Raw genomic sequence first — 13673 nt, 5'->3', positions numbered from 1 at the left:
AAAACAATTTCCCCTCGGGGATAAATAAAGTAATTCTGATTCTAATTCTGATTCTGATACTGACAACTGTATTTTCATAAGCTGTAGATTTTGTGCATATACATAAACCTAGTATTTCTCAAGTAAAATAGAATTTTCTCAGGTGCAATAGTCTTTTTGGACAAACTCATCAGAAAGGCCAGCTCTGTCCTGGGATGCCCTCTGGAACAGGTAGAGGAGGTGGGGGAGAGGAGGATGACAGCCAAGCTGTCCTCCATGACAGACAATGACTCCCACCCCCTCCAACACACACACACTGCACTGAGGAGCTCCATCAGTGATAGGATGCTACATCCAAAATGTGTGAAGGAGCAGTATTGCAGGTCATTCCTTCCTGCAGCTGTCAGACTTTACAACAGAAACTGCTCCAAGTAGGGGGTACAATAATTTGTTTTACAATCTGTGCAATAACTTAACTGAACATGGGAAACAATCTGTGCAATAACTGAACTGAACATAAACATGTGAAACAATCTGTGCAATAACTGAACTGAACATGAACATGTGAGACAATCTGTGCACCTGGGCAATAACCAATATTTTCGGTACATTTCCTTAGGATGATGTTGTTTCTCTTTCTCTTTCTATTACACCCCTTTTGTATATACTGTGTTAATTGCATGCACTTGTTGTCTTTTTGAATATTCTATTCACTTATTGATGCTGCTGTGAAATTCAGAATTTCCCCTCGAGGGACGAATAAAGGAATATTGAATTGAATTGAATGTGCAATACAATACATGACATGTCAGTAGTTAATTTTCTCAGAAGACTACTAGCTACAGTACTTTTTTTATGGCAGTAGGATTCTTTGGCACTTGCTATTTTTTATAATCTGTACAAGTGTACATACACATTGTTGTTTTTTCTATTCTGTATCTTGTATACTTTTCTGTTTTATTTTTATTTTGACCTCTTGATGCCACTGTGCTTGCACTTTGTAACTTGCTGATTGTAACAACTAAATTTCCCTGGTGTGGGATCAATAAAGTCTTATCTGTCTTAGCTGGAATGGTCAATGATCCTGCAAGAGGATAAATGCCTGGGACTCTCCACCAGTCAGTTAGAACTAAAGAAGCATCTTGGATGAGAGGCGAAATGTCTTCTAGAACCACAAGCAAGTCTTGTTGCCTTTGGAAAGCCCCTTGATGAATGAGGATATTCACAGACTTACATCATCTGAATGAGCAGAGTAGTAATTCTGAGGTCCCCAAACTGGACACTGTCCTCCACCTGGCTGCTGCCCCATTCTAAATGCCCAACAATGTCCAGAACCTTCAACATCTCAGGTCAACACCTGGTGCCTTGCTGCTTACAGACCTCTGTCAGAGATCTGGATAAGACTTTCCTCAAGACCAACTATGCCTCCACAGAGGACATGTTGGTTGGGTTTGAGAGTTCCACAAAGTGCTAATTCCACTGCTTGTTTGTATTCCATAGCTTCCCCAAACTCTTTCCACATATCAGAAGGTTGATGTTTTGATTCCTGGTCTTGGCAGTCCACATGCAGAAGTATCCTTTGGCAAGATACTGAACCCCAAAACCGCCTGTAACGGGCTAATGGAGGACCCAATTGCAGTGCCGGCTGATATACTGGGAACACGCAACAACGGACAACCAGAGCAACACTGTGCCATACTGAGCAGAGAGCTGGATCAGAAGGAGTTAGTGTGAGAAGAGCGGATCAAGCACGGAAATCACTGACAGATTTCGGCGAGGTCGAAATCACTCTTGGAGGAGGAACGTGCTCTTTGTAACCACCGAGGTGGTACGGTCTGCACACCTGCAGACACAGGGCTAGGACGGAAGGAGTAGTCGGGAACAGGCAAGGTCAGATACCGGAGATCAATCTGGAGATGAACGCTGGAGAGTCTGGCATGACACAAAGACAATCTGGCAACTGGGAAGAATGACAGCGTGGCTTAAATACCCTCCAGATGAACCTAATAGGTTAGGTGTGCAGATGGGCAGGTATGGGGCGTGGCTGGAGAGCTGCAGCACAGGTAAGTGCTAAGCAGGACTGTGACACCGCCCCCGATGCCGTGCCATCGGTGTGTGAATGTATAACACTCAAAATGAGCAGGTGGCTTAGCTACTGAATGAATGTGTGTGCAAACAGGTGAATGCAGACTTCAGTTGTAAAAATGCTTTGAGTGGTCTAGAAAAGCGCTATACAAATACAGTCCATTTACCATTTACCGTTTACGATCAGATTTTTGCTTCGGTGACCACCAAAGTCCCTCTGGACTCCAGGTACATTTACTGTGCTTCAGAAAACCCATTAGCCAACCAAAAGTAAAAGGCCTGCAGTCCTTCAGCTTGACAACTTTGTGTGTGTCCACCAGCAGATTGTCAGGTTTCTACCTGCTGTGTGGTGGGCTCACAATGGCTTCATTTAATTCTTCATGTCATGTCTGATGGGGCCCCTTGGCCCAAGACCCAGTCACCATCCACTCAGGAGTCTCAGCAAGCTCTCCTCCCAGGTCTGGCTCCATGAAAGGAGTCATGTTTCCCTGCTCCAGATGAGCTTCTGCAGTTCCGACACTGCTGATCCATCGATCCTCTGTGAATCGCTTTTAGGTCGCTAAGAGCGATTCACACCAGAGCTGTTTGGTCCGCTTTAAACGGGCCAGAGTTCATTTCCTCGGATAGTCCGCTTCATTTAGGCAGGTGTGAAAGCTCATCTGAACTCTGGTGCAGACCAAACAAGCGAACTCTGGTCCACCTGAAAAGGTGGGTCTCAGTTCGCTTGCAAGCGAACCCTGGTTCGGTTCATATACAGTGTGATAGCTCACTGGACCAAACACCGGACCAAATGTACATACTGACGCTATACACAGTGCATACACAGTTATAGGTTTACTAAAATCATGTATTCTGTGCTAAAATACAACATATCTCATCTGTATTTATAATATAGCTTGATTCTGCATCTCTATTTACAGCTCATTAGTCCTTACGTGAATGTTTACTGTTGCGATGGCAACAAGTGACCGCTGACATTAGCAGTTGCTAGCTAGCTTAGCTCAATTGTCTGAACAACAATAACCCATAAATTCACAATTTGGCATATTTAAACAAAACCAAATCACAACTACCAACAGCCACACTCCTTACACTCTGAGCTCATATGCTGTCACATGTTAGATTGTCAAAGTTAGAAAATAATAACAGAATCAATCCCTGACAAGCTACGATAGCATTATAGGAACAGATGCGTTCACTGTCGTTTTTCCGGGCCGGGAGGGAGGGATTTCCCCTGCTACTTTGTCCAATCGACGAGCACCCTTTCCAACCACGTGATGCTGCTCAGAAAGTTCAGTGCGCTTTAGAAATCACAGTGTGAAAGCAGAACCGAAACTAGTGATAAATGCAACAATGTTGCGACTTTCAGCTCCCCAATCGAACCGAGTCCACTTGTTCAGGTGTGAAAACGACCTTAGTCTGGCCCCCAATGTGGGACCAATTTGCCTTGGGAGTTGATTGGTGACTTGTTAATTTTTAACAGTGGGTGGCCCAATGGGAGGGTTAATGTTAGCTAATGGTAGCTTAACCATCCATCCATCCATCCATCCATCCATCCTTTTTCTATGCCGCTTATCCCTTTCGGGGTCACGGGGGGGCTGGAGCCTATCCCAGCATATATACACTCACGCTCACACTCACACCTAGGGGCAATTTAGAGTCACCAATTAACCTAATGAGCATGTTTTTGGTCTGTGGGAGGAAGCCAGAGTACCCGGAGAGAACCCACGCATGCATGGGAAGAACATGCAAATTTCAGACAGAAAGGTCCGACCCGGGAATCGAACCAGCGACCTTCTTGCTGTGAGGCACGCCCGCTACTTGCTGCGCCACCGTGCAGCCCAGCTTAACCAGTGATAATAAAAATATTATAGAAATACTGCAGATAACAGTGTGTCTCGATCATCGTCTTGCTCTTCTTTGACTACATGCTGATTTACCTTCTGATCATAGAGTACATAGGCTACAATATCATATAGTACAGTTTAGAAAATATTTTAGATCCAAAATAAAACTGACAGAAGCGCAAGACTGAAAGAAAAAGGCACCATTACAAATCCATCTACTATGGCTGCACCACAGACAGTACATAGCACAATTCGGCTACTGATATTTCAGAGGCAAAACATACTTGCACCAACCTCAGACAGATAAAGGATCAATGAATGAGGCTGACTAGACAAACATGCCTACAACTTCAATGAAACAACCCCTCTACCATCTCCTACTGGCTATTGTCCCTGACAGCACAACCCCTAGGGTCACAGTGACACACAAACCACTCTACCAGTTTATCTTAGTTATGACTAGTATTACATGTAAAGAAATACTGAACATTATATTTTGCCAAAGTTTAAAAAACTAATTACATTTTTCTTCCGTCAGAAATATCCACAGCCTAAAGGGCAGAAGAAGAAGAAGATAGTGAAATATGGCATGGGTGGACTCATCATCTTCTTCTTGATCTGCATCATCTGGTTTCCCCTTCTCTTCATTTCATTGGTCAGATCAGTGGTGGGTGTTGTCAACCACCCCATCGATGTCACAGTGACTGTCAAGCTGGGAGGATACGAGGTAATCATATAGCAATTTCTTCTACTATGTCTTAAATAACACACCTAATAAAGTTATGATGACTGTAAAGTTGGCAGACCTCTGCATTTATTAATACCATTTAAAAGTTTGGACACACCTTCTCATTAAGTGTTTTTTTCTTTATTTTGATAATTTTCTATGTTGTACATTAGTACTGAAGACACCAAAACTATTAAAGAACATGTGGAATTATGTAGCAAACAAAAAAGTGTGAAACTGAGCAAAACTTGTTTTATATTTCACATTCCTTGAAATAGCCAGGTGTTACGGCTGAGACAAAGGAAGGCCAGGACCCAGTTGCAGAGATGATGAAAACCAGAGTTTATTAACAAAGGAGGCAAATAAAAATTCACCTTTGGCAGGGAGAAAAACATATGCGAGAGAGTAAAAAACTGAGAATCACCACAATGGGGAAAAAGTACACAAAACAAAGATGATAAGAAAAAACTGATTACTGTCCGAAAGTACAAAGTAAAGAGAACTCAAAATTCATACTGGGAAGAATAATTTAGTAACTGCAGAACAAAAAGTGACTATGAAAAAATTCACAGCGAAGTATATACAACTGTGCTGGAAAAACACAGGAGGAGCGAGACGAGAGACACGCAATCACTATGTAGCGAGCTGCGTGCAGCATGGAACTAAGACATTAGTCCCGCACAGGAGTCGAGCATGAGGTGGCTTAAGAAGCCGGGCTTATCAACTGATGAGAGGCAGATGTGGCTCATGAAACTCGTTCCCTGCGTGGATCAGTCTGCCTCTCTCCTGCTCCAACCTGCTGAGTGAGAGTGGAGGAGAAGATGCAGTATCAGAAAGGGAGGAAAAAACATTTGCTCAAGACCACAGCCATAACACCAGGTTTGCTTTGATGACAGCTTTGCACACTATTTGTATTATCTTAAAGACAGGAATGGAATGGATTTCAGTTAACGGATGTGCCTTCTCAGAAGTTAAAATTTAAGGAAAATTTAAAGAATGTTGAATGTATCTTCAATAGCAGCCTCGAAATTTGTCAATTAATGACACCACAGTTTAGAGTCCATATAAATACTTCACAGAGTTCGAGCAGCAGATCACAACATCAACTTTTTCAGAAAAGACTGTGAATCAGGCCTGTATGGTCAAAGTGCTGCAAAGAAACCATGATTGAGGGAGACCAAGAAGCCAACAACAAATAACCAAGAGAATTGCTCGGTTCGATTCCAATTGCTATGACTTTGTGAGATGCACAAAGGATGAATGGATTGAATATGCATATTCGTTTCCCACTGTGAAGAATTGAGGAGGAGGTGTGATGTGTAGGAGTGCTTTCCTGGTGACACTCTTGCTGATTTATTTGTCCTCCTTGGGACCATCATTTATTTTTCAACAGGACAATGACCCAGAAAAACACCTGCATGCTATGTAAGGACTGTTTGAAGAACGAGAGTTATGGAGCGCTGCATCAGATTTCCTGTTCTCCACAATCACCTGACTTAAAACCAATTGAGATAGTTTGGGATGAGTTGGACTGCAGAGAAGATAAATTAGCCAACAAGTGCTTAGTGTATATGGGAAGTCCTTCAACTGTTAGAAAAGCATTATAGGTGATTACCTCATGAAGCTGGTGTCATGTGTCATGGAGGAACATTGGATGGAACCCAAATGGAGACCAAAGAAGGCGCAGTTCAGTTAATTTATTCAATACATGTGGCAAACAAAGACTTACAGGAGGACACATGAAACAGTTCAATGGCAGAATGAATTCAAACAAAACAGGGAAGAGACTCCATAAATCCAACAAAAGCAAGCAAGATCCAGAGAATCAACCAGAACAAAAATCCAAAAATGAGTCCTCCGTTGTCCACAGTCTTTAATCCGTCCGGGATTGTGATTAGCAGAAACTGTGTCCAAGCCAGCTCCCAAACCATGCACAACCTTTGCCGAAAAAAGTCAACAGGAAAACAAGCCCCACACAGCTCCACAGCATACAGAAAAACAACAAATCACCAAAGAAGGACTCACACAATTGCACAATGACACAGGAATACAGGAAATAAAGCAAAAACATCACACATAAGGTAAACTGTCAGCATAAAACAGTAAATAACAAAACCAAACAAACCAGATCATGACGAGTACCTGCGAGAGTGTACAAAGTTTTCAAAAGCAAATGGTGGCTATTAAGAATCTAAAATCCAACCATCCATCCATCCATTTTCACCCGCTTCATCCGGGGCTGGGTCGCAGGGGCAGCAGTCTGAGCAGGGATGCCCAAATTTCACTCTCACCAGACACTTCCCTCAGCTCTTCCGGGGGGGACCCTGAGGCGTTCCCAGGCCAGCCAAGTGACATAGTCACTCCAGCGTGTCCTGGGTCTTCTCCGGGGCCACCTCCCAGTAGGACATGCCAGGAACACTTCCCTGGGGAGGCGTCCAGGGGGCATCCGATAAAGATGCCCGAGACCACCTCAGCAGCGACTCTACGCTCCTCCTGGGATTACAGAGCTCCTCACCCTATCTCTAAGGGAGCGCCCTGCCACCCTGCGAAGGAAACTCATTTCAGCCGCTTGTATCCGGGACCTCGTTCTTTCAGTCATGACCCAAAGTTCATGACCATAGGTGAGGGTAGGAATGTAGATTGACCGGTAAATCGAGAGCTTCGCCTTTCAGTTCAGCTCCACGACAGACCGGTGCACCGATCCGCCTGTCAATCTCACGCTCCATCCTTCCCTCACTCGTGAACAGGATCCCACGATACTTAAACTCATCCACGTCTCCTGACGGCTCCCGAACCAAACCCCCTCTGGCCCCTGGCTGCGCCTAGAAATTCTGTCCATAAAAATGATGAACAGAACCGGTGACAGAGGGCAGCCCTGCCGGAGTCCAACATGCACCTGGAACAGGTCCGACTTACTGCCGGCAATGCGGAACAAGCTCCTGCTCTGGTTGTACAGGGACTGTACAGCCCTCAACAGAGGTCCTCCAACCCCATACTCCCGGAGCACCTCCCACAGAATGACCCGAGGGACCCGGTCGAATGCCTTCTCCAAGTCCACAAAGCACATGTGGACTGGTTGGGCAAACTCCCATGAACCCTCAAGCACCCTGTGGAGGGTATAGAGCTGGTCCAGTGTTCCACGGCCAGGACGAAAACTGCATTGTTCCTCCTGAATCCGAGGTTCGACTATCGGCCGGATTCTCCACTCCAGTGGAATAGACTTTCCCAGGAAGGCTGAGAAGTGTGATCACCTGATAGTTGGAACACACCCTCCGGTCCCCCTTTTTAAAAAGAGGGACCACCGCCCCAGTCTGCCAGTCCAGAGGCACTGTCCCTGACTGCCACGCGATGCTGCAGAGGCGTGTCAACCAAGACAGTCCTACAACATCCAGAGACTTGAGGTACTCAGGGCGGATCTCATCCACCCCCGGCGCTTTACCACTGAGGAGCTTGCAAACTACCTCAGTGACTTCAGTCCCGGTGATGGATGAATCGACCTCCAAGTCCCCAGTCTCTGCTTCCTCTACAGAAGACATGACAGTGGGATTGAGGAGATCCTTGAAGTATTCCTTCCACCGCCTGACAATATCCCCAGTCGAGGTCAACAGCTCCCCATCTCCACTGTAAACAGTGTTGACAGAAAGCTGCTTCCCCTTCCTGAGGCACTGAATGGTTTGCCAGAATTTCCTTGAGGCCAAACGGTAGTCCTCCTCCATGGCCTCCCCGAACTCCTCCCAGACCTGAGTTTTTGCCTCTGCAACCGCCCGAGCTGCCGCATGCTTGGCCTGCCGTTACCCGTCAGCTGCCTCAGGAGTCCCATGAGCCAACCAGGCCCGATAGGACTCCTTCTTTAGCTTGACGTCATCCCTTACTTCCGGTGTCCACCACCGAGTTCAGGGGTTGCCGCCACGACATGCACCGCCGACTTTACGGCCACAGCTACGGACGGCTGCATCAGCAATGGAAGTGGAGAACATGGTCCATTCAGACTCAATGTCTCCAACCTCCCTCAGAATCTGGTCGAAGCTCTCCCGGAGGTGGGAGTTGAAAACCTCCCTGACAGCAGGTTCTGCCAGACATTCCCAACGGACCCTCACGGTACATTTGGGTCTGTCAAGTCTGTCCCGCTTCCTCCCCTGCCAGCGAATCCAACTCACCACCAGGTGGTGATCAGTTGACAGCTCAGCCCCTCTCTTTACCCGAGTGTCCAAGACATACTGCCGAAGGTCAGATGATACGACTACAAAGTCGATCATTGACCTCCGGCCTAGGGTGTCCTGGTGCCATGTGCACTGATGGACACCCTTATGCTTGAACATTGTGTTCGCTATGGACAAACTGTGACTAGCACAGAAATCCAATAACAGAACACCACTCGGGTTCAGATCGGGGAGGCCATGCCTCCCAATCACCCCCCTCCAGGTATCACTGTTGCTACCCATGTGAGCATTGAAGTCCCCCAGCAGAACAATGGAGTCCCCGGTTGGAGCACTTTCCAGTAACCCTCCCAGGGACTCCAAGAAGGCCAGGTACTCTGTACTGCCTTTCGGCCCATAGCCCAGACTGTGTGTGGAGGTGAGCGACTATCTCTAACCGGTATCGCTCAACCTCCCGCACTAGCTCAGGCTCTTTCCCCCCCAGCGAGGTGACATTCCATGTCCCCATAGCCAGAGTCGTTGTCCAGGGTTTGGGTCGTCGGGGTCCCCGCCCACGACTGCCACCCATATCACATAGCACCGGCCCTTCTGATCCTTCCTGCAGGTGGTGGGCCTATGGGAAGGCAGGCCCACGTCGCTCCTTTGGGCTGTACCTGGCCAGGTCCCATGGGCAAAGACCCGGCCACCAGGCGCTTGCCTGAGTGCCCCAACCCCAGGCCTGGCTCCAGGGTGGGGCCCCGGTGAAGCCAATCCAGGCGATGTACGCTGCCTTGATTTCTTTTCTTGCATAGGGGGCTTTTGAACCGCTCTTAGTCTGACCCATCACCTAGAACCTGTTTGCCTTGGGAGACCCTACCAGGGGCATTAAGCCCTGGACAACATAGCCTCTAGGATCATTCGGGTGCTCAAACTCCTCCACCACGATAAGGGTTTTTTGTTGTTTTTTTTGCTTGTTACATAATTCCATAGCAGTCATTTCACAGTATTGATCTAAGATGCAGAATGTATTAAAAAAGACAAGCAATTGAATGAGAGGGTGTGCCCAAAAATGGTTCCTGGGTGTTGAGAAAATTGCATAGACAAATGGAAAAAACACTGATTGAAGTTATTTTAATTAATATAGTAATTTAATTAATTAATGTATTATCAGCAGTGTGTTAAATTAGTACACATTCTGTCAGTATACAGGGATTATTTTAAATATGTCTGCTTAACACAGCTATAATTTTGTTGTTGTTTGGCCTTGTTGTGCATTTTAGTGAATCAAGAGTGAAATCACTTCTCCTAAGAGATGACATGTCATACATTTCCATGACAATGTAATCAGGATTATCCCAGTTTTGGATTGGAGACTACAGAAAGTCAGTGTTAAAAACTGAGAATTTTGGGTTTGAAAGACCCCCGTCTCTTTCACAGGTGGAAATCTCTTCAGTAGCAATGGATCCCCACAATTCAATACAATTTATTTAAATAGTGCCAAAACACAACAACGTTGTCAATTGGCACTTTCCATACAAAGCAGGTCTAGACCATACTCTTTAATGTACAGAGGCCCAAAAATTGCCCCATGAGCAAGCCCTCAGTGACACTGGCAAAGAAGAACATCCTTTTAACAGGCAGAAACCTAGAGCTGTGCACCTCTAGATGCACAATAATGAAAATGATAATCATCACAGCTATAATACAGTCTACAAGCAGTACAGCCAAATTGAATATAGATACAAATGTAACACGAACCACACAGCATGACAGTGTATAAAATGTGCATTATCCAGGAGTGTTTTTTTTCTCTTTCTTCTGTTTGTGTCAAGCCCCTGTTCACCATGAGTGTGCAGCAACAATCTATCCAGCCCTTCACAGACGTTGAATATGACCAACTCACAAAAAAGTTTGGAGACAATGCGGTGCGTTCTGATTTTACTGTTGATTTCTGCATCTGTGTGTTTGCACTGCTACTTTCTGGCCTTCCTACTGTCTGGGTGCTTTAGTTGCCAGGTAAAAAATATACTTAAATGATCCTTTTTGAAGAATGTGAAGAATGTACAAAGTGAACTTTATGCTATTTTTGTCATCTTCAAGTACACAAGTGTCTCAAGTCATCCTTGAGTACCACATGAGTCATTCTTGAGTATACTTGAAGTTTAAATAGTATTTTAACATAAAGTTTTATAAACTTTAAATGTATTGAAGAACACCAGTGAAAATCAGGATTCATGAGTACTCAAAACATACTTGCAGTACATTTTTAGTATATCACGTGTTGGAAATCTACGTAAATATACTTGAAATTAAGTGAAATTAAAGTACATCTTAATGAACCATGCTAATATTATATTACAAAGCACTTCAAATTAAACACACACGTTCCCAGTCTTTAAATGCAACTTTTTGTATTGTGCTAAAGCTTTGCATTGCTGTGTTTTTGGCATACTAAATACACCTTAAAATGTGTCACTTCCTTTCCACTGAGATACAAGGATCAGTGCTTTTTCCCCGCATTTTCTCAATAGGGAGAGGGTGGTTTCAGTTGAATTTCCTCTTTATATACCTTGTTATTCTTGTGACATGTTGAACAAAACAGACTCAAAATGTATTTCTAACTTGTTTGGCAGCACAATCAGGCATAAAAATATTGGTTTAAATCACATTTCAAAATGAATAATTGACACAAAATTATTTGTTTTAGCATGCTTAGCTCTCAGACATGCTAGGTTGTAACATTGGTAAATACTCAAGCTAACATTGTCTATGGGTAAATTTAAGAGGACTGTTTCTGCTTGAAACTTCATCTGACCATTGTAAGTGTCCATTTTGCTATTGCTAGTCTAGTCTTCTGTATATTCAAAGGGTGTAAACCTTGAGATTATGTGTGTCGTACCTCGGTTACTGCATCTCTGTATACTTATTTTTCATCGTTAATTTTGTGTGTATGTGCAACTAGGTAGCCATGCAGTTCATCACTCTTTATAGTTACGAAGACATTGTGACGGCCATGATCGAAGGCAGTTCAGGATCCGTGTGGAGGATCAGCCCACCCAGCAGACAAGAAGTCATTAAAGAACTACTTGGAAGTCCTGTTGACCTAACACTACGTCTGGCCTGGAACTTCCAGAGGTAAAAAACCTTTGCTCTCTTTATTAAGAAATGGCATTATGCTATTTTCCTTTATGGATGGTTCAGTGTAATCTAACCCAGTAACAGATTGTAAAAGAAGATAAGATAAGATAAGATAAGATAAGATAAGATAAGATAAGATAAGATAAGATAAGATAAGATAAGACTTTATTGAGGGAAATTAAGTTGTTACAGCCTGGAAGTATTACAAAAAGCAAAAACAATGGCAAAATAGGGTCAAGATAAAAAAAAAAGTGTACAGGACACAGAATAGAAAAACAACTATGTATACATACATAATGAACAGATTATACAAATACTAAATAATATCAACATCGTACTGCCATAGAAAGTTATGTACATTATGTACAGATTATAGTGCGCGTGCCTCACAGCAAGAAGGTCGCCGGTTCGATTCCCGGGTCAGGCCTTTCTGTGTGAAGTTTGCATGTTCATCCCGTGCATGTATGGGTTCTCTCCGGGCACTCCGGCTTCCTCCCACAGACCAAAAACATGCTCATTAGGTTAATTGGTGACTGTAAAATTGCCCCTTGGTGTGAGTGTGAGTGTGAATGGTTGTATGTCTGTATATGTTGCCCTGTGATTGACTGGCGACTGGTCCAGGGTGTACCCCGCCTCCCGCCCGTTGACAGCCGAGATAGGCTTCGGCCCCCCCCGCGATCCCGAAAGGGATAAGCGGCATAGAAAATGGATGGATGTACAGATTATACAAATACTAAATGCCATAAAAATCCTACTGCCATAGAGAGCACTATTGCCAATATTCTTATGACAAAAATTATTATGTCATGTTGTATTGCACCGGAGAAATACTATTGCACTTGAGAAATACTAAGTCAATGAATATGCACAATATATACAGTTTAGAAAAATACTGTTCCCAATATGGATAATAAATTGTGCTATTGCACAGTTGAGAGAAATAATTTAGGAATTGCACCAGATGTAATGGATAATGTGAGTATATATTAGCATTTATAACAGTAGTGCAAAAACAAAGTGGATTTATGATGTAGAATTGGGAAAAGACAGCATCAACACAGTGCTACATTACATGATGCTTGCATTAAACAGCTGTTGGGATGAAGTACCTGTGTCAGCGTTCTTTCTTGCACACTGGATGCAGCAGTCCGCTACTAAAGAAGCTGCTTAAGCCCCCTACTGCAGGGGTTGGGATGGGTTAATGATTTGTGTCAGCCTAGCTAATATCCTCCTCTCACCCATCCCCTCGATGGTGTCCAGAGGGCAGTCCTGGACAGAGCCAGCTCTCTGCAGACCACTGCATAGAAAACTGCAGATGCCACCACAGAGTCATAAAATGTTTTTAACAGTGTCGGATATACTCCGAAGGAGTATACTCCAGCTATACCCCTGAGCAGTGATGGTTGGATTGTGTTGAAAGCAATGGAGAGGTAAAAAACAAAACAAAACATGACCCTCACCATGCTCTAGATGAGAAAGAGATTGATGGAGCAGCTAGATGACTGTGTCCTCCACACTGATACCTGAATGATATGCAAACTGTAGGGGGTCCAGCTCACTGCTCACCAGGTGATGGAAATGGTTCAATATGATCCTCTCCAAGTTCTTCATCAGGTAGAAAGTTAAGGCTACCGGCCTGAAGTGGCTGGGCTCCCTGGGATGCATGCTCTTTGAGACTGGAACCACATAGGAAGTTTTCCAAAGGGCTGGAACTCTCTCCAGACTGACACTCATGATATGCAGAATGAGATGATTTTCAGG

The 13673-nt window shown here is 44.4% G+C and overlaps 2 protein-coding genes across 3 annotated transcripts in view; one reads left to right on the top strand and one right to left on the bottom strand.

Annotated features, from left to right (window-relative positions):
- The window catches only part of zswim8 (zinc finger, SWIM-type containing 8), a 425535-nt gene that overhangs the window by 31873 nt on the left and 379989 nt on the right, over positions 1 to 13673 (bottom strand). The gene's annotated exons all lie outside the window — the stretch shown is intronic.
- piezo1 (piezo type mechanosensitive ion channel component 1 (Er blood group)) overlaps positions 1 to 13673 on the top strand; it is a 308724-nt gene that overhangs the window by 260449 nt on the left and 34602 nt on the right. Inside the window, exons 47-49 of the mRNA XM_070977141.1 lie at positions 4450 to 4638; positions 10607 to 10699; positions 11737 to 11909. Of these exons, the coding sequence (XP_070833242.1) occupies positions 4450 to 4638; positions 10607 to 10699; positions 11737 to 11909 (455 nt within the window). The remainder of the gene's footprint in view (positions 1 to 4449; positions 4639 to 10606; positions 10700 to 11736; positions 11910 to 13673) is intronic.

Source organism: Chaetodon trifascialis, chromosome 13 (assembly GCF_039877785.1).
Source record: "Chaetodon trifascialis isolate fChaTrf1 chromosome 13, fChaTrf1.hap1, whole genome shotgun sequence".
Classification (NCBI taxonomy): domain Eukaryota; kingdom Metazoa; phylum Chordata; class Actinopteri; order Chaetodontiformes; family Chaetodontidae; genus Chaetodon; species Chaetodon trifascialis.
The sequence above is the reverse complement of the archived record's forward strand: the minus strand, read 5'-3'. Positions and strand labels throughout refer to the sequence as shown.